Source organism: Euprymna scolopes, chromosome 28 (assembly GCF_053919585.1).
Source record: "Euprymna scolopes isolate OS-2025 chromosome 28, ASM5391958v1, whole genome shotgun sequence".
In the NCBI taxonomy this organism is placed as follows: domain Eukaryota; kingdom Metazoa; phylum Mollusca; class Cephalopoda; order Sepiida; family Sepiolidae; genus Euprymna; species Euprymna scolopes.
In genome coordinates, this window is record NC_136509.1 from 8,223,801 (window position 1) to 8,243,830 (window position 20,030).

The 20,030-nt window shown below is 34.1% G+C and overlaps 1 protein-coding gene across 2 annotated transcripts in view; it reads left to right on the forward strand.

Annotated features, from left to right (window-relative positions):
* LOC145249442 (glutamate receptor ionotropic, kainate 2-like) overlaps positions 1 to 20,030 on the forward strand; it is a 1,370,511-nt gene that overhangs the window by 342,108 nt on the left and 1,008,373 nt on the right. For both annotated transcript variants that reach the window (XM_080110999.1, XM_080111000.1), the window contains exon 3: positions 11,973 to 12,128. In XM_080110999.1, the coding sequence (XP_079967125.1) occupies positions 11,973 to 12,128 (156 nt within the window). The remainder of the gene's footprint in view (positions 1 to 11,972; positions 12,129 to 20,030) is intronic.

Consider the following 20,030-nt stretch of genomic DNA (forward strand, 5'->3'; position numbering starts at 1 on the left):
ATATATTTATTTATATATATATATATATATTTATTTATATATATATATTTATTTATATATATATATTTATTTATATATATATATATATATATTTATTTATATATATATATATATATATATTTATATATATATATGTAAACCTTTCTGTGTGTTTTTACGTTCTGACCGGTTTCTACCAAACTACCCCGCCAATGTATTTCGATAAAACTTCATATATAGGTGATACAACTATGCAAAGCTCTGTGTTTGTTTATAAACAAGCTGGTCGAGCACTGTAAAAGTGGTGAGCACGTATCGATATAAATAGGCTTTTGGTGAGGTTAAAACTACCGACTATCAGCTAGATAGTTGTAGATCCTTTGCTAGTAATGAGTACTGGTCTAACTCTACTGACGAGCTCTGATACAGCAAAACAGTACTGTATGTTGCTTATATATATATATATATATATATATATATATATATATATATAATCACAAACTTTTAAGCAAAATTTACGATTACAATAAAATTTATTTACAGGAAATTCCCACAAGACAGAACTATTTTGCTAAAATTACAAAGAATAAAATTATATTCCTAAATACATTTACATATTTAAAATACACCATATGTTTGTCGATTACATAAAAAAAATTGACATCTTCAGCAAATCTTTATTTGTTTGCGGACTGTTATCCTCATCATAGTTGTTGTTTTATTATGTTTCGGCCAAATTTTCTCTCCGTCCTTCTTCAGATGGACGTGAAACAACAACTATCAAGATGAGGATAACAGTCCGCAAATAAATAAATATACAAATTACTCCTCTCAAAGAATTCCGATAAAAAAAACATAATACCATTTAGAACGGACCCGATGATAAAAGATCAGATAAGAACAAAACTTGGAATTATAAGACCTAACAAATCTAACCTTGATCCCCATTTGGGGAATGTGGTGCAGTGGATGAAGGCGTCGAATCTCTACGGTTCCAGGTGAGCATTGTCTGAAGATAGCGGTTTCAAACTTACCCAAAGCTGGCTTTGTTGGACAAAACCTGGTGAGATAACAAAAAACTATAGAAGGCAGTAATTACTGACGATATAGTTAAGACTCAACATTCCTATATTCCTCTATTAACAACCAAAGAATACCAAATAAATAGTTGACCGAAACGTTATGAAACAACTACGAACATGAGAATAACAGTCCGCAAATAAATATACAAATTACTCATCTCAAATATGTAATCAACATTTTTATCTATTCCGTGAGGGTAGCATATAAAATATCAATCTACAACAGAACTACACAATCTAAACAGAAACCTCGATAAATCAGTTTAAAAATTCAAAGCCCAGAAGGTATACAAACTGGAAAATAAACTTATTTACTTCAGGAAACCAAATTCGTCTTGACAGCATTTTATACGACTATCCATATCTTTGCCGTATTTTATTACAGCAAAGAGATCGTTTACCAAATGTTTGGTTATTGATTTCTGTTTGAACATTTAATTTAACTATGTATCCTATGTAGTATGATCGGATAATATACCCGTCTCCGATGCGAATTCATCAGGGATGTAGTTTATAAAGATCAGAAAGAAAGTGGCTGTAAATGTATCATTTTTCTAAATTACTCTTTGTCTTTTCTTGCTTTTATACATCTCTGCCTCTTTCTCAATAACTACTTTTATTTCATATAAATATTCTAATGTTTTGATATAGTATAATAAAACGCTAGAAATCAATGTCAGTTCCTGGGCCTAGTTTAAGGGATTTTATTTACATTCTTCTCGCAACACAATGTGACACAGGGTTATCTAGTTGTAGAGACGCAAGCCATCGTCCTTAAATGAGTAGCCTGGCTAAAAAGTGTCTGGACATGCCCGTCGGCAGCTAGGGACGAATCAGGAAAAGCGATAAGCTTACTACGCCTGAAATACGAAATGCAACAGCCTAATACGATTAACCTTCTAAAAGTGCAAAGTCATTAGCTATTCCTATTTTCAACGTGGAAAAATACATTTAAAAACTGGCCTAGAATTTTTTGGCTTTGTGTTATATTTCGGCGCTTACTGGTAGTCAAATGTGTTTAAGTTTATTTAATTTATTAAAAAAATCTAATCTTTGTCATTTCTCGATTTATACATTCGTTGGCGATAATAAAAGAACTCACAGCTGGTTATAAAAAATATTTTGTTTCTTTGTAAATATAACCAGATTGACACGTCTACGGGCGTTCGTGACGCTTGTTGTGGTGGTAGTGGTGGATGAGAAGAATGTGTTGCTAGCACCCTGTTGTGTCGCTCTCTCTACCGATTTATAGTCTTAGATTTTGATTTTTATTTGACGTCATCTCCTAGGCCTTGCAATCGACTTTTTTGTTTGACCTCAATCCACGGAGATGTGGATTATCCAAAATTTGGTGCCAAGGGGAAATTCTTTTAAGCAGGGTTTTATCAATGGTAACAAACGAATACATATCACTAGATTTTACCATCATCTTGGTATGGTCATTTGTAATATGAATACGTAAGTTTAAAGCATATCTCAAATGAATTCTGAGTTTAACAGGACTCACTCGATCAGAAACAACAGGTTACTTTTATGGAATAGATTTTAAAAAATCAGTAAGATTGATAGTAGATACAATATTGGAACCTTAAAAACTGCTATTATACATCCGATACATTTCTACAAATAACTGATTCAAACAAAATACAACAGTGCTATTGACTGAGAACACCAAACATTATGGAAATAACATATTCATGCCTGTAAGGAACTGTATTTTTTGATGCTGAAAAGATGAAGGGCATCTCTAATAAGCCATAAAAAATGAAACAATGTAGTTGAAAACTCGATAAAAAATATAAAAGGTTGGAGAAAGAACAGAGGTAGACGTAGTTGAACAGGTGAATAACGAAGACCGTTTGCAGATAAAGGAGATAAATAACAAAGGAAAGGAAATGGATGCTGAAATACTAAAAAGTAAGGAAGGGGGTAAATATTCTAAGAAAACGAAAAGAGTGAAAAAAACTGTTAAAAGGATGAACAAATATCAATAAAGAAAATGAACGTAAGAAATATATTAGCACAAGAACATCTTATAAGACGTGTAGCATAAGGAGAGAAAGAAAATTCTTTTAGAAAAACGCGGAACAAAGACAAACGTGTTTGTGTAGGAAAAGAAACAAACAAAACATTGAAAATAACTGAGAAATATGGCTGATAATAAAGATATACATACAAATAAAATATATGCAAATAAAAATATGAAATCGATATATACGAATGTATAAATGAATAAAATTGCTCACTAATTTGAATTGTATGTTTTTTTTTATTAATCAAATTACAGAACGAAAAAATTCGCAGCATCCGAGAAATAATTCAATAAAATAACTTGAAAATAAACAAAATGATAAAATAAGATAATTTCATCTAAATATTGATCAAATGATTCTACTCCGGCCGCATAAATTCTAACGTGCATATTATATATATATATATATATATATATATATATATATATAATTTCATTCGTATTTATGTCGATTCAGCGTGAAATGATAATTGTTCTGTGTCTATGGGGAGAACATTTGTACTAAATGCTCGTACACACTATTACAAAGCCAAATATGCGTTTGTATAATAAACACACGTAAGTGTGTATGTGAACAAAATGAAAAAGTCAATTTTTGTTAATTCAACAGCGTTTTCTTTTTATTTTAATACCTTCCCATGTCTTTCTCATTTAAGAAATTACAAAGTAAATACTTGAAAATGCGTTAGTGATCTATGAGGTGAAACGGATATTCGTTCAACGTTTCAAATGAAACGCTGATTTTACATATTTAAATGTTTGCTTTATGACGTATAATATTTTTTAGCGATAAAAAGGGGAATAACTCTCAACAAGAAAATTAAGGTCATCACCCTTTATCGGTCCTTACAAAGACTGAAGAGTTGGAGAGTCAAGCAAAATCTTGACATCGTCGGACATTCAATATCGTTAGTAAATAATTAACTGTTTCTGCCACGAATAAAATGTGTTAATAACAATGAGCTTGCATACATGTTATCAGAATATCCAATGATCCGGACATCATATTTTCACGAACACAACCAAATGTGGCGACGAGGATAAGATGAGATTTAATAATAGAAATCAAATAAAAAAATAAAATTAAATTAAAACCTGGTTATAATTTACAAATACAAAACTTCGTCTGAGAATGCTTTTTTTGCACAAATGGAAAACATCTTTTGCACAATAATTATTTTTTTGTGAACACACGAAAATAAAATTTCCACATTTATTAAAATTAATTAAAATATTGAAAAATAACTTCAACTTCTTTCCCAACTTTTGGATTTTGTAATCATGGCTATATTCCTTTATTTTCTTTTAAAGTTGATAAGGTTTTTTTTCTTTTGATGAGGTAAGGGTGGATTAAATTCCAAATTGACATAGTAATGCATAATACTATGCTACGAAACAGGTGCTGTCAAGAATTTTACATGTCAACGTACTTAAAGAAATAAACGGTAAGATGGTCAAAATTTTGAAATGTGATATATAGAATTGTATTATTTATGTGTATATGATCTGTAATTGCATTGGGCTTAAATTAAATGCCTGGTATAAAATAAAGGGGAAATATAATTGAATAAACATTCTCCAATACATACATATATATATATGTATGTATATATATATACATATATATGTATATATATATATATATATATATATAATGGCAATGATCTACAGTCGACTTAATTCACTGAAGAGTTTGAACACGAATGATTGTAAATCCTTGAGTTTCAATAAAGTAATAGTCTATAACTTCATTGGCAATAAAGATATGACTTTAATAACGTTCTGTTGGTAATTTTCTACAGTTTCTATCAGAAGATTCAATGTAAAAAAAAAACATATTGCTAAATCAATGATAGAGATTCTCCCTGCGTTCCGACACATTCAGTGTGATGTTTTCCGATTTTGACTTTTTTCAATGCTGTCTGCCCGGACCATGAGCAAATTTATATTAGGCTGGACGCGGTCCGCAAGTCCCATGCATGGCATGCCGGATCCAAACCACCCCTTACAGCTTCAATAAGAAATTCTTCGTAAATTAAATTTGATTTATACGTTCATGTGAAGAGGTATGTTTCTACATATCTTGAGCTTTGAGCTTGGACTTCCACATTATTGCCCATGGTCATCCGCGTTTGTTTTAATCTTTCATGACCGCACTGGTCAATGTAGGACACCCTGCTATTCTTCACTCGTGGTTGAAAGCGAGACTACAATTTGAAACCTTATTTAATTAACGCCGTTAACGTTGCTGGCCAAGTAATCAAATTATAGTCTTCTGATTCACATTGCCGCCAATTCCCCTTGATGACTCATTCCTATTAAACACTATGAATAGATCTCCTAATTAACTCCTGACACTCTCCGTTGATAAAAACGTAGCACTTTTTTTTAATTCGTGTTCTGCAAGACAAACCGTAGTCTCCGTGGACAGTAGCAAAAGATGCACTACCGTCGCTTCCATCTTATTAGAACAAATGTAGCATTCTACGTCCGTAGTTCTGCTCATTGTAACTCTTTGTGGAAGGAGGCCGTGGTTATGTTAACTGTTACCTTAGGCATACATACAGACGAAAATGGTGATATCTTTTGTCTGACTTTTTACATAGCGTGTTACATTCATCTCTACTCTTATATAAAACTAATATTGTGTGTGTGAGAGAGTTCCTTCTTCATAGGTTCCGAAACGGCTGAGCCTATCGTTTTCAAATTTCACACAAAGGTAATTCATATGTTCGGCAGTATTCTTAGTAATGTTTTGTACAGTACTTCAAGCGATAAGTATCGAAAATCGTAAAACCTCGACATTAAAAAATAGTGTTTCCCTTTTATGGATTAAAATAATTTTTACGGGGAATATTTTGTTACACTGTAAAAATGGAGATGATAAAATCTCCAGAAATCGTTTCTTAAAAAAAAAAAAATCTGGAGATATGGCTGAGTGGTAGGGCATTCAACTAGAGATCGAATGAACCCGTATTCAAGTTCGGATATACCTCGCTATTCTATTTTAATTTTTCTTATTAATGAATTTAATTTACCATAAAAGTGGTGGCATTAAAAATCGCCGTAAACCAATTCTTCGTTTGCATATTTAAAAACAAAACATTAATCAGAAATGACTTTTTGAACGCATTCATCGTCAAGCCCAAATATCAGCTGATGTGGCAGTGTAAACAAACACTGACGAAATTTGGTAAACGACGTTATATATATATATATATATATATATATATATATATATATATATATATATTTGTGTGTGTGCATTGCGAATTAGTCAACTGGACAAATTCTTCCTCTTAATACGCAATCCTCTATTGATTATATATATATTATTGAATCAATCTGCAATCAATATATCATGTTTAAGCATATCGTACGACCAGGCAACGCCGGGCGTCCAGCTAGTATATTAATAAAAATGAAATAATTATTTGCACAAAATATAAAAATACATAAACAAATTAGGCGCAATGCGATTCAAATGTGTGGGTAAAATAGTTGTCGTCGGTCACCTTTTGGTCTCAGATAGATAAAATTGTCTATTGGCTGCCCTACTACATATAAACCCAAATTTAAAGTTTTATTAAATTATTTACAATAACATTTCATTGGCGAGGGAATGGAGAATAAACAAGAAACAACAAACTTGATTTGATTTAAAATCTTTTAAAATAACTAATTATCACATTTTAGTTAATATAACCGTTTTAATAGGCACGATATAATAACGTTGACACACCAGTTCCCGTTTCATCACCGAAGTTAAGCAACGTTGAACCTAGTGAGTACTAAAATGGGTGAATTCAGGTACTATTTTGGCCTTTTCCAATGTTTCTTACATTTGTTTATTATTTATTAATTAATTTTACTATTATTGTGGGGAAAAGAAGTAAAGAGAGCAAGACAGAGAGTCGAATTTACGATGTTCTTTCGTAGAAAATATATCAACAAAATAAATACAGTTAACTCTCAATTTATAAAAAAAGATTTATTACTTCTTAGGAAATATTTCAATGAAAATAATAGTTCATTTATGAGTGAACAAAAGGGGGGGATTAGTTGAGATTAAGGAAGTTTTAAAATAATTGTTTACATAAAATTAATTAAAAATGAGCATGCGATAATAAAAGGGGGAATACAATAAAAAGAAAAAGGGCGCCTCTAGCCGCTTGCGCAGAAAACGTCTCGGGGCACTTGAATTTCCGGCAGCGAAAGAGTGAACATCGTAGCTCACCATACTATATATGCTCACCGCTTATCTAGGCAATGTTGAACCTAGCCAGTACTAAAATTGCGGCATTGCTTCTAGTCGTCCTGGACTTTTCTTTGCCACTGGATTCGAGCAGTGCAGATTCAAGAAAGGGGTGGTTGAAGATTGCACTACTCTTATAGGGGATATGCATTGTTTTTTGTTTTGTTGTTTTCTTCTTCTTCTAGACTAAACGGGGGCATCGCAGATACAAGGACAACAATGGACAGTAATTCGTTCCACGTTTAGTTCTTTTCCTTTTTTTACTGTCAGAATAGTGTACCCGTTTTATTTATAAATCAATGATCTTCTCTGCGAAGCAATCTTCAACACCAAAGACAATATTGTTGCAGGAGATTACGAAACTGGAAAAACCTGTAGGCGTTCGCCGAAATAAAAATAAAAACACATAGAAAATTCTATTGCGTACCATTTTTTTTTTTTTAAGTTTTGTCATTAGGTTTCAACTTATTAGTACATATGCTCTGAAACCGGATACATTATTTCATTAAGCTTGTATTTTGAAACAACTTGAATGATACAGCTTAACATATTTAGTTTCTTGTTGTTGTTGCTACTTTTAAATATGTGCGTATGTAAATGCATGCGAAATGACGTCACCGGTAGGGAAAAAAATAAATACTTAAAAAAAAAGTGACGTTAAAATCGAAAATAACGTTCGAAATCACGCCGAGATTTGGATGACGTTCAAGAGCATGTACAAGACGATCACCCAAGTGACGTCACGGCCGTAACGATGAGGAAATAAATGCCGTTGTTACAAAGAAAGTTCGAATTGAGGTTTCTTTTTTTTGTCTCCCCCCCCCCGCGACAAATAAGTAGACCTATAAATTCATCCTTGTCCGCACTTTTCCCAATAACTACGCATTGAATTTTTTGAAATTTTGCAGAACATGAAAATAAAAAAGTAACAGAAATAATTTTCCGGGAAAACTTCGATGTCCCAGCCTAGGGGTACCCTTCGGGTTAAAATTAAGACTTTTATGCTTCTGAAAAAAAAAAAAAGATGCCTTGGATTTTTATAAAACTTTCTGAAAAGTTGTAACTGATTTCTATATAATTTTCTTTTAGCGCTAATAAAAACACTTCACTTTTGGAATTATTTTACCATATTTATCCAAAATTTCCTGTGCATTTCTATTTAAAAGTTTTGCATGGTGCTGAACTCAAATTAAAATATATTAAAGCCTTATGGAGTTTTGGGGCTAAATGAAACGGACAAATATTGACTTATTTTTATTTATTGTTTTTGCGCAGAACTCAAATTTACATATGTTAAGCCTAAAACTGCACCGTGTGTTCATTTTGACCAGGATTTGACGTCCCCTGGAGACTTTTGCGGCTAAATGGGGAGGGGGAATGGTGAACTTAGTCATTTTTATGCCTCGTTCTCTGTGCACTGATGCATGTGTATCACTTGTGCTTTAATGTACTTTTTGTAATAATTGGTTTCTATAATGAATTATGAAACATTATAGCATTACGTTTTGAAGCTTTGTTTTTTCGATGAGGATTTATCGTTGGATTCTTCGGAGTATTGTTCTTATCTTAGGTGTTATTTATATAACATTTCACTTGGTGTAACCTTCAACATTTTTCATGGCTGTGCTGCCACTCGAATTGTTCGATCGAACTTTAAAATGTGCACAAAATTTGGAAAATAATTATTTATTCCGCTAGGAGGTATGCGCAGTTGATAGAAATTCAGATAGCAAAATTCAGTTGTAAAAATTACATTCCTTGAAATGGAAAGGCCAATCCTCAGTGGGGGCAATCCAAAAATACACATGCGAATTACTTAAAAATTCCATCCAGTCATGTATGACGGAACGAGTGCATGCTACTCCCGTGAATTAAAGGGTATCGTTCAAAATTACGTGCAGATTCCCGAGTTCGACAAGATACACATGAGAAGGTCGGAGATTACATAAACCGAAACTTTATTAAAATGCACTCAAGCTAATAGCAGTAGTCCGAGGAATCCAAATAATACGAATGATTAATATAACATGTCTGATTTTTTTTAATAGCGCTCAACAGAACCCGATTACGAGAACTTACGCAATTTTCAGCAACAATTTATATGTTGATTAATAATGTCTGAGTTTTTGTTTGCGTCTTAGTGTTTGACTCTTTGGAAAATTTTACGAAAACAAAAAAAAAAAAACACGAAGGAATGTTAATACGCCAACGAACAAATACTACCCTCAACGTGATAATGTCGAACATTAAATAGCTTTAGAGTATTTAATTTAATTTTTTTTATGATTTCTGGTAGGTTGTAAATTTTCACGAGTTAGTCTTCTGCGAAGTTTATGATATCAACGTGTTGAAAATATGGCGCTAATGTAATGTAAAAATATTTGCTAATCATTCTATAGTTGTTTACTTAAATATTTCTTCTGGCATGGAGTAATGTTGCAACATCTGTGTGCACTAACAACTAGTTTCTTCATTTTCGACAGTCTAAGAGAATAATAGAATAGCATCAACACTCTCTACCAAGTTACCGCCACTATCATATTGCCACAATTTTTCACCTGTGTTTGTTTTACAAGTAATGCAATCGAATGTACTTAGATGCACTTCCCGCATTGACAACCCCACGTAACAAAAATACTTCCTGACCAAATGTGACCATCAGCAAATTCTCACACTTTAATTGTAGACCCCCCCCCCACATGTCGGGTAAAATTCCACTTTGATTGCATCAATATTCTTGTTTCTCCGGCTATACTAATATGCGGACTTTTAAACGTAATGTGAACTAACATATTTCTACACAACTCTACGCTCAGGATCACCTAATAAATCTGTTTCTTAATTCACTCTTTAAGTTTCAGTGTAAATCTGCCTTCTTCGGAGTGAATGCAAATAAAAAAAAAAAGAAAGTAAAAAATACGTGGATTGGGTTACATACATAACTGTTGTCTATCGCATCCTCGCAACAAACAAAACAAATGAGGAATCCTAGCAACAAACAAAATAAATGAAGTTTTATGTATTATTTATTAAGTTTAAATGAAAATTAAAGCTTACTAGTAAAAACGAGATGAACGCCACTGAATTTTCGGATCTTGCCACATACCAGGGCATTCCAAAAGAAATGCCTCCAATTTTTATTCCGCCTGAATGAATCGGGGTGGGGCATTGTAAATTATATTATTATGACGGAACATGGATTCGTTACCTAAAAGTGTCATCTCTCTGTTTCACATATCCACGGTGTTAGACTCTAAGATGACAATCACTCATAGACGTTGATCTGAAGAAGCGATGCCTCAAAAAAAAATTGGCAACAGTACATTGAGAATGCTGGTAACTCATCTCTCTGTATCTCAACTTTTTGGTATTAAAATATAGAAAACTGTACTTTTCGAACGACCAGCGTATGAGAAAGTGTGTACTGGGCGCCCATGCACAACTATCGTTCATTGCTCACAAAAGTGCATTGAGAATGGTAATGACTATGCTGGAAACTAATTTTTGGAGTACAAAAGGTCGCTCATTTTAATGGTACAACTCTACGTAACTCTCCAACTTTTGGAGTTAAAAATAGGATTCACTTTTGGAAACAACCCTCATAATAAACCCTGTTCAGTTTTTTTTTCTTTTACTTATATACCGCAGTTAACTACTGTATTTAGCTGGCCTATTCATCACATGAAACTAACTACATTCACACTTAGACGCACTGTCCTTTACGTCCTTTGCTTTTTTTAATGAAGATTTCCTGTTTCCAAAGTTCTTACATTGACTTTACAAGAATTTATCTGTAATTTTTCTAATTTTCCTGGTAAATAACTAATATAGAATGTTCACATAATTAAACACGCGTTGTATAATGCACGACTTTAATTATACGATGCTTTGCTTGCACCATCTGATTTTTTTTTTAGTTGGACTTCTTGGCTGCTTTTATAATATTTCCTATGAGGGTTGAAGATTTGTATTTCGACCGGTGTAATCTCCGACCGTCTCTTGATGTATATTGTCGAACCCTGAGAATATTTCTGTAAAACTCTGGAATCTGCATGAAATTTTGAACGCAACTCTTATATCTATTACTTTATCTGTTACGCTGCAAATACCCATGGCATAGTGGATAAAGTACTAGATAAAATTCAGTTGTAAAAACACTCATTCTAGGGGATGAAGGTTAAATCCTCGGCGTGAGCGATTTTAAAAATACAATGAAGAATTATTTTACGGCATTTATCTGGATATTGCCGAGGTAACAAGCGCATCATACCGCCGTAGATTTTACAAAGGGGTGAGTTTTAAATTATTTGCAATTTCACAAGTTCGACTGAAAGATTCGAGTGTTTGACAAAATACACCTAAAGAAGGTCGCAAGTTACATCGGTCGAAATTTTGTACGAATAAAACTCGAAAATAATTGTCAGAATATTCCAAGTAATGCAGACTTCCAGATGAACATTTCTAGTATTTATTGATTCAAGCAGACAAAAATGTTGCACTATAACGTCTGCAAACTATTTTGATATTTTATTGTTGAATTTATTTTCGGTGTTTGTATTGGTAATGAGAGAACAAACATTGTTTAAAAAAACTAGGTTGATAAAAATCGTTTTGTGTCTTTCAGGTGCACTATTTGAAGAGGAGAATGAGGCACAGGAACTGGCCTTCCGGTCAGCGATCGAAAAAATCAATCTACGAAGTGATATTCTATCGAACAGCTTACTGATCGATGATGTGCAGCATGTTCGAACACACGACAGCTTCCATGCGTCACGGAAAGGTAAATCATTCTTTTTTCGCTGTTATATGTCGCCATTTTTTTTGTTTCCAGATATTTTTTTCTTTTACTGGCTTCATTTTTTTTTTCTGTTTTTGTTTTACTGATTATCTTCATTATGCACGTAACAATATCTGGATCAGCGCATGTAACATTTCCCAAAATAGATAGCTTTTTTTCCCATCATTTTTAAACCCCACCTCATATAGGAATATTAAAATCAAAATGTAATGCAATATTTAGTACATTTTTTTAATCAAAATCCACGACATAATTTGGATTCTTGCAAACGTCTACAATTTGAAACTTAAGTTTAAGGAGTATTAAAATGATTTACTTTATTCGTATACAAGAACTATGAGTCAAATTTAATGCAGATATGTAATATTAAAATTTTAAAAGAATGTGTACCTGTAGTATTTCCTTTTGAACCCGTCGCAGTACTAGACAAGACCGAATATTGTGGCATAAATTTTAATTGATGTTTATATATATATATATATAATTTTAAATAGTTTCTGATTTTCATTAAGGATTTTCACACCCTCTTTGTACATTTTGCATACAACTTAAGTAAACATGATCTATAACATAACCCTGACAGCTATATGCAAATATGGAGCCGTGGGCGCAACAACTTCACAGCAAGGAAAAATATGACAAATAGGAGAGTGCGTTCTAAAAGATAACACATCACAAGCGTGAGTTTCGTTCCGGGGCACGTTCGAGAAGACGATCACGGGATAGACATAAAAGCGGTAACGTAAGAATGAGAGGATAAAAAAGCGAGTTGAATTTCTTTTTAATTCTTAGTATGATTTGCAACTAAGGCTACAACGTGTTGGTTCTCTGACAACGTTACAAATGTTGCCTTTATTGCACATATGCTTCGCAGTTTTCTTCCGATATTCATAATGATCGGTTAATTAGTCTACATGTTCAATGCAACTAAAAATGCCAATATGTAATTTGTTCGCCTGCTGATTTTGAGTTGTGCAAGGTATGTTGTTCACCAGCAATAGTGAATATCTTACAGGATTATTGGTGTGGTTGAACGAAACGAATCACCAGTCAAAACGTCCACACAAGAAGCTTTCTTAAGGATGCATATTTTTAGTCGATGACATCGATAACATAACTACGTTTCTGCACCTATTGAATAAGTGATATCGAAAATTCTGCATGAATTGAGACCTCAAATAATTGTTTCAGAAAAAAAGCATTAGACTAGCAATTGACGACTATGGCTATCGAGAAAATCAGATTTTGTTAAAAATAAACTTTTGTTTTATTTTTTATTGGCTATTCACCCTGAATAAGGCACGGCCACTTTTTTGAACGGCTACGATTTGAAACTAGATTTTCAAGGATACTATTTATGGACCTGGGTAGCGGGATGCCTGTTCATATTACTTATGAATTCTGTATGTCAGTACAATCAGGGAAGTAGGGGACAGAGAGGGAATTCAAAAGTGTAGCGAAAAAAAAAAACTATTCAAGTAGAAGGCTTTACGGAATTTACAGTACAAAGGTTGGATTTTGCTGGTTGTCGATGGTATTTTCGTCGAGGGAGTGGGTTGTCGATAGTATTGTCGTCGAGGGAGTGGGTTGTCGATAGTATTGTCGTCGAGGGAGTGGGTTGTCGATGGTATTGTCATCGAGTGAGTGGGTTGTCGATAGTATTGTCGTCGAGGGAGTGGGTTGTCGATGGTATTGTCGTCGAGGGAGTGGGTTGTCGATGGTATTGTCGTCGAGGGAGTGGGTTGTCGATGGTATTGTCGTCGAGGGAGTGGGTTGTCGATGGTATTGTCGTCGAGTGAGTGGGTTGTCGATGGTATTGTCGTCGAGTGAGTGGGTTGTCGATGGTATTGTCGTCGAGTGAGTGGGTTGTCGATGGTATTGTCGTCGAGGGAGTGGGTTGTCGATGGTATTGTCGTCGAGGGAGTGGGTTGTCGATGGTATTGTCGTCGAGTGAGTGGGTTGTCGATGGTATTGTCGTCGAGTGAGTGGGTTGTCGATGGTATTGTCGTCGAGGGAGTGGGTTGTCGATGGTATTGTCGTCGAGTGAGTGGGTTGTCGATGGTATTGTCGTCGAGGGAGTACTAGTGCTCAAAGTTCGTCAGAGCACTTGCCATTAAATTATTTATAAAACGGCCACAAGGATGCCAGGCTTTTTTGATGGGACAGACGTTGAAGTTTAGTTTATAGCTCAGGACTAGTTAGGTTGCCGACTCATTTTTTAATCCTGTGTAGAAGCGAGAGACTAGTGGCAGATTTACCAGCTCAGATGTGGAAAAATATTCCACGCATGAACGAACCATAGCCTTTTAGATATACAGGATCCACTCGGGTGTGAGTAGCCTTTTAGCACGGTAGAGAGAGGGGCCACTTTTCTTGCAACAGTCTTGCCAATTGCCTAAATGTTTTTGTTCCAATTCATGTTATCTGAGAATGTTAAGCCTATGAGCTTGAGGGGAGTACTTTTAGGCAGTCTATTATTAGCTATGGCAAACAGTGGTTAAGAAAGTTTCTTGTAATTATTTAAAAAGGTAAGATTAGTCATAGAAGCATTGGACGTTACCAATCAGTTTCGGCCACATTTCACTACAGATTGGATGCCTTCCTCTTGAGTTTTAGCAATTTCCCTACATATGTGTTCATTAATTTTGTTATAAATTATGGTTGAGACATATTGCATGATGTATGTGTGTGTTTTTTTTTAAACATTTTACGTCTTCTTTTTTCAAAGAAGACATTGCTACTTGTAACCATGTCTAATCGGGAACTCTGGGGAGTTGAGCAAAATGTTTGTTTACATTACATTGAAATTTATGCAGGTTAATCAGGGAAGCAGAAACCGAGGAAATTCACAAGGCTATCAAGTCGAAGCAAGAAAATATTAGACTAGAAATTTCCGCCATCTAATAACCTCAACAGTGAAGAGGTGAGATTTTGCTGCTTGTCGAATCAGTCTAGAGTATATATATATATATATACATACACGACGTAGACGAGCAAGCGCTACTGTTATTTGCAACAACTCTCGTGTTATCATGGTTATATAAATAGCTTCGAAACGTAAATGATAACATTGATTACATATTAAATAATGAACGGCTGTCGGAGTTTTATTTTTTCTGGGTTTTAAATCACATACAACTCGAAAAGTTAGAAGTGTTAATCGGATTTAGTTTCATGCCATACCCAACATATATTCTTTACTTTTGACATATTCGTCTAATTTCTGTATTTTTATGCCTTTCTGTGAAAGCATTGCTTTCGTTTGATTGGCTTATCTGTTTTACAATCGGCTTAGGTGATTTAATGCAGAAACGCAATACTTATTGCAACAGATTAGCTGTATAACTTAACTTAAAGACTAGTCGCTAATTTACCTGGAGTGATGATGAAAAATGTCGATCGATTCTCTTTTCAAGCGGGAATAGTGTGTAACTGAACACCGTTAATCTGTTTCTTTCAATTAATGTGCTGACATTTTTCCTTTCTTGGCTCGGATCGTTCTTACGTTTTCCGTTGTAATTTATCTAGTTTATATTCCTTTCTTTCTCCACTTTTTATTATGCGTTTGATTTGTTTCAGTTCACCTTGTGTATGTATGTGTGTATGTATGTATGTATGAGTCTTGGAATTTTGTTAACCTTTAAAACCATATGAAGAAAACAACTTTTACACCATGTCCTTCATTAGAAAACTCCGTTGCTTGTAAGTTAATTAATTAATCTCCTTTGGGATTTTCTGAGCACTCAGTTGTCTCGGTTAAAATTAAAGAAACATGTAATAAACCTTCATATTTATTTCTTATTGAGCTCTATAGCAATACACTATTCCTGATTGGGATAAAGTCCGAGAATTTAGATCAGATACACCTCTGCACTCCATGATCAAGATGGTGTCCTCTATAATATCAGACATAACTGAACAGTTAAGGAACCATTTAATGTCATTAAAAAAAGTTTACAGTAAAAGCCCAACACCTAGCCGTGGCTCACCCCAGAATATGTCGCTTCCATTGCACATAGAAATTATTATTTCCATTGCTTCCAACGTTATAGATGATGCGAAACTACAGCCGCATTTACCACTGGCAGCGAATAAAAAAGAATGCGAAAGATTCGGATGGTCAGTACGGCAAATTCTTAGTTGAGCAGCAGCCTGGTTTGCACCAGTTTAGGCGAATAACAAACATGGTACTGAACAGAAGCGTGTTCTTTATCCCAACAATCATGAATGGAGCTGAGGTAATTTCTTCAGCACCTGACGAAGTAGAACACTTCGCCAAGAACTTTGTAGCAAATTCTACCGCTTGAAATCAGGGCCGCATACCCCAGGCATTTTCCTCTGTGACTAAAAACACACTGTGCGATGTACATATATATGTACGTGATGTTGCCAAGCTTATCAAAAAAAAAAACTTGATTCCAGTAAAGCAACTCGCTCCGACAACATTTCAATCATAATGATACAAAAGCTTCAACTGCAACTAGCTTCCATACTTACAAAGCTGTTTATACGTTACGTTAAGGAATACTGGTTCCCAATATCCTGGAAAACTTCAGCAGTCTGACCAGTATCTTAAAATGCCGATCGGTCATCTCCCTTTCTGTGCAAACCAATCAGTCTCCTGTGCATATAAGTAAGGTGCTGGAATAAAAAGATGTTTTCAACCACTTCGGCCAATTAACCTTTCCTTCAAAATCACCGAATTCGGCATCAAATAATCTGAAAAGTGTTGATATGCCGTAAAACAAAAACAACCAACCAATAACCAACATTTAGCGGTCAATAAGGTCGTTGTAACAAACCTTAAAATACAAAAGATATTCTTTCAAGATTTAACACTTTTTTGCTTTAAAAACTGTCGCTTATATTATCTGTTGCAGTTAACGTGTATTGCGTTTTAAAATATAACGCTAATATATACGGATGTTTTTAAAAATCCAAAAATATTTTTTTTTTCATTTAAAAAATCAATTTACATTTTTTGATAAATATGAAAACACAAACTTATTTCTCATCTATTTTGAACTTCATTTAAGATTATCGTGTTATAAACATATACAGATATTTCATATAATATGGCCAACTAAAAATGTTAATATACTTATATATATATATATATACTAGCATGGGTGCCCGCCGTTGCTCGGGTATTTGGAGATGCATGTTGAGCAAAAAAATAGTGGTCAATTTGACCCATATTATGACCCCTTAAAATTTATTTTTGGAGCTTAAATAAAGTTAGATCTGTCCAATGAACCTATATCTAAAATTTCAAGTGTTTAGACCGAAAATTGTCGGAGGAGTTTGGTAGAGTTCTCAAAGGTCAAATCGTTAAACTTTGACCCTTTAATCGACAAATTTCTGGCAGAAAACCGATCACATTGATTTCCCCAAAACTCAGTACCTTGTATATCAAATTTTGAGTCTGTAGACTCAAAACTGACAGTTATTGTGTAGGAAAATGTACACACACACACACACACACTGATTCACACACAGACAGACATTTTCACTTTATATATATATGGTAAACTAAAGAAATAAAAAATGTTAAGAAAAATAAAATTTATAATTAGTGAATCTACATATGAAATTCCCAAGCCTCTTCCCGGGAGAAATTCAAGATTCAGACCAAACTAATGCGAGTAATAAAATTCCATCTTTTTTCCGATTATCTGACTCCATTATTTGGAGATTTGCACCAAAACCTAATCCTAGACTCTCGCGAGACCGTGGCAATCTTATTTGTATACAACGAATTTCTTTAACTGCCAAATGCTACTTTATATAGGAGTTTATACTGAATCATTATGTATAATTTATTAAAAAAACCGAATGAAAGTGTTTTCATGTATTTCCAGAGTTATTGGCAACATCTAAAGATTCCACATAAAAATCCACCGAATGAAGAAATATATTAACTAATAAAAGTAAAAACAACTGCAATGTATTATTATACTTTGGTGTATTAGTTTTAGGGCTTCTTATGTTTTATCGCTTACGCATTTCGTCAGATCACCGATGTTAAGCCAGGATGAGCCATACCAGTACCAGATGGATAACCGTTCGGAAATCATTGGCCCGTTGTATACTGCGCCGGAACGTAGAAATTTTTAGGTTGGTATTTGGAGGCGCGTTTAATCCACTGTGAAAAAATGAACCCATAGTCTTTCAGACAAGCGTTTGAACAAGGAAAAGATCTGATGTAAAAATCTGAGGTCTACTGTTTGCTCTGCCTTGTGACAGCTATTGTGCCGATAAAGATTAGTTCTTCTACCAACAGATGTCTATTCTACAGTCTCCAACACTATAAACAAATTATCTGTGTAGATTTACAAATCACTTAGTATTTATGGGTAACCTCACACACCCAGACCGACGGGAATATATATATATATATACACTAGCAAAAGTACCCGTCGTTGACTGGATTCAAAGACAGCCTACAAAAAATGGACTCTGATTTATGAAAGCATGATAGGTTATGAAAAGGAAGGGTTGTAAAGAGATAGCTTCGAATTTGGGGGTATCAAAACCAATGCAAAATATGATGAAAGTAAAAATCAAATAAATAAACCCCATAATTTATTATACCATACCTGTTCACACTGAAACACATATCAGAATATTTTGTAGATCTGTATTAAAAAACCTTGTTAAACTTTGTGATATATTTCCATTCTATGCGGTCAGGCGCGAACAAACACCCCATAATTTTATACCATATTTCTTCAAACTGAAACATAATTAACGCAGATAAATATGAAAAGTCTTTATTAAAGTGTGTGCCTATTTCCATTCTATGGAGGCCGGGCGCGAACGCGGACCCCACAATTTTATTATACCATCCCTATTTAAGTTAAGAATACTTTGATAAGTATGTTTATGTATATCTATATCAAAAACCCGTGTAAACGTTTTTTTTTTTTTTCATTTATTTCCATACTTTGGGGGCAGGCGCGAACAAAGACCCCACAATTTTTATGAACCACCGTTCTGCCAGATCACACATACCCATTCCTGATCCTCGATACATCTTCTATCATTATATGTAATCAGTTTTTTTTTTAAATAGTCAACCATATAGGAGGCTATTCCTCATCACACACACACGTTCAGCTTTATATTATAGATATGTTATGAAAATATGCATGGCAATAAGGTTAATTCTTGTCTGGATCCCCAGCTATGTGGGGATCAAAGGCAATGACAGGGCAGATACAGCTGCAAAAAAATCTTCTCACCTTCCAACTAACAATTTTAAGATTCCACATACTGATCTTAGACCCCAGATAAAAGCATACATACAGGAAAAATGGCAACTGCGGTGGAGTCAGCAAGAGGGCAGCAAATTATACTCAACCAAACCTGAACTTAAGGAACGATGTTCGGACATCAAGAGATCACGCCGAGAAGATGTAATACTGACTCGGCTGCGCATAGGACACACCAACTTTACTCATTCTTATATACTAAATGGAGAATCGGCGCCAGAGTGCATCCCATGCCAGGAGACACTCACAGTAAAATATATCCTAGTTGGGTGTGATGACCAACTAGAAAACAATATTATACAGAAAGCAATATGGAGGACCTTTTTGAAAAGGTCAACTCAACAAATATTCTGGCATACTTAAGGAAAGTAAATTTATATAAGAAAATTTAAGGAAATTTAAAGTCACCCAAATATACATATCCATGTATAAATACATTTAATTTCTTAGTTCGATTTTATAAAAAAAAAAGGGAGGAAAGGCTGAACCCCCCCCCCCTCAATAAAAAATAGTTTTAAAAAAAAAGGACTCCGGCATTAAATTACCACATTGATTGGTTTTACAGCATATCAACCTATCAATCCATCAAAACTCCCTGTTTTCATAAACG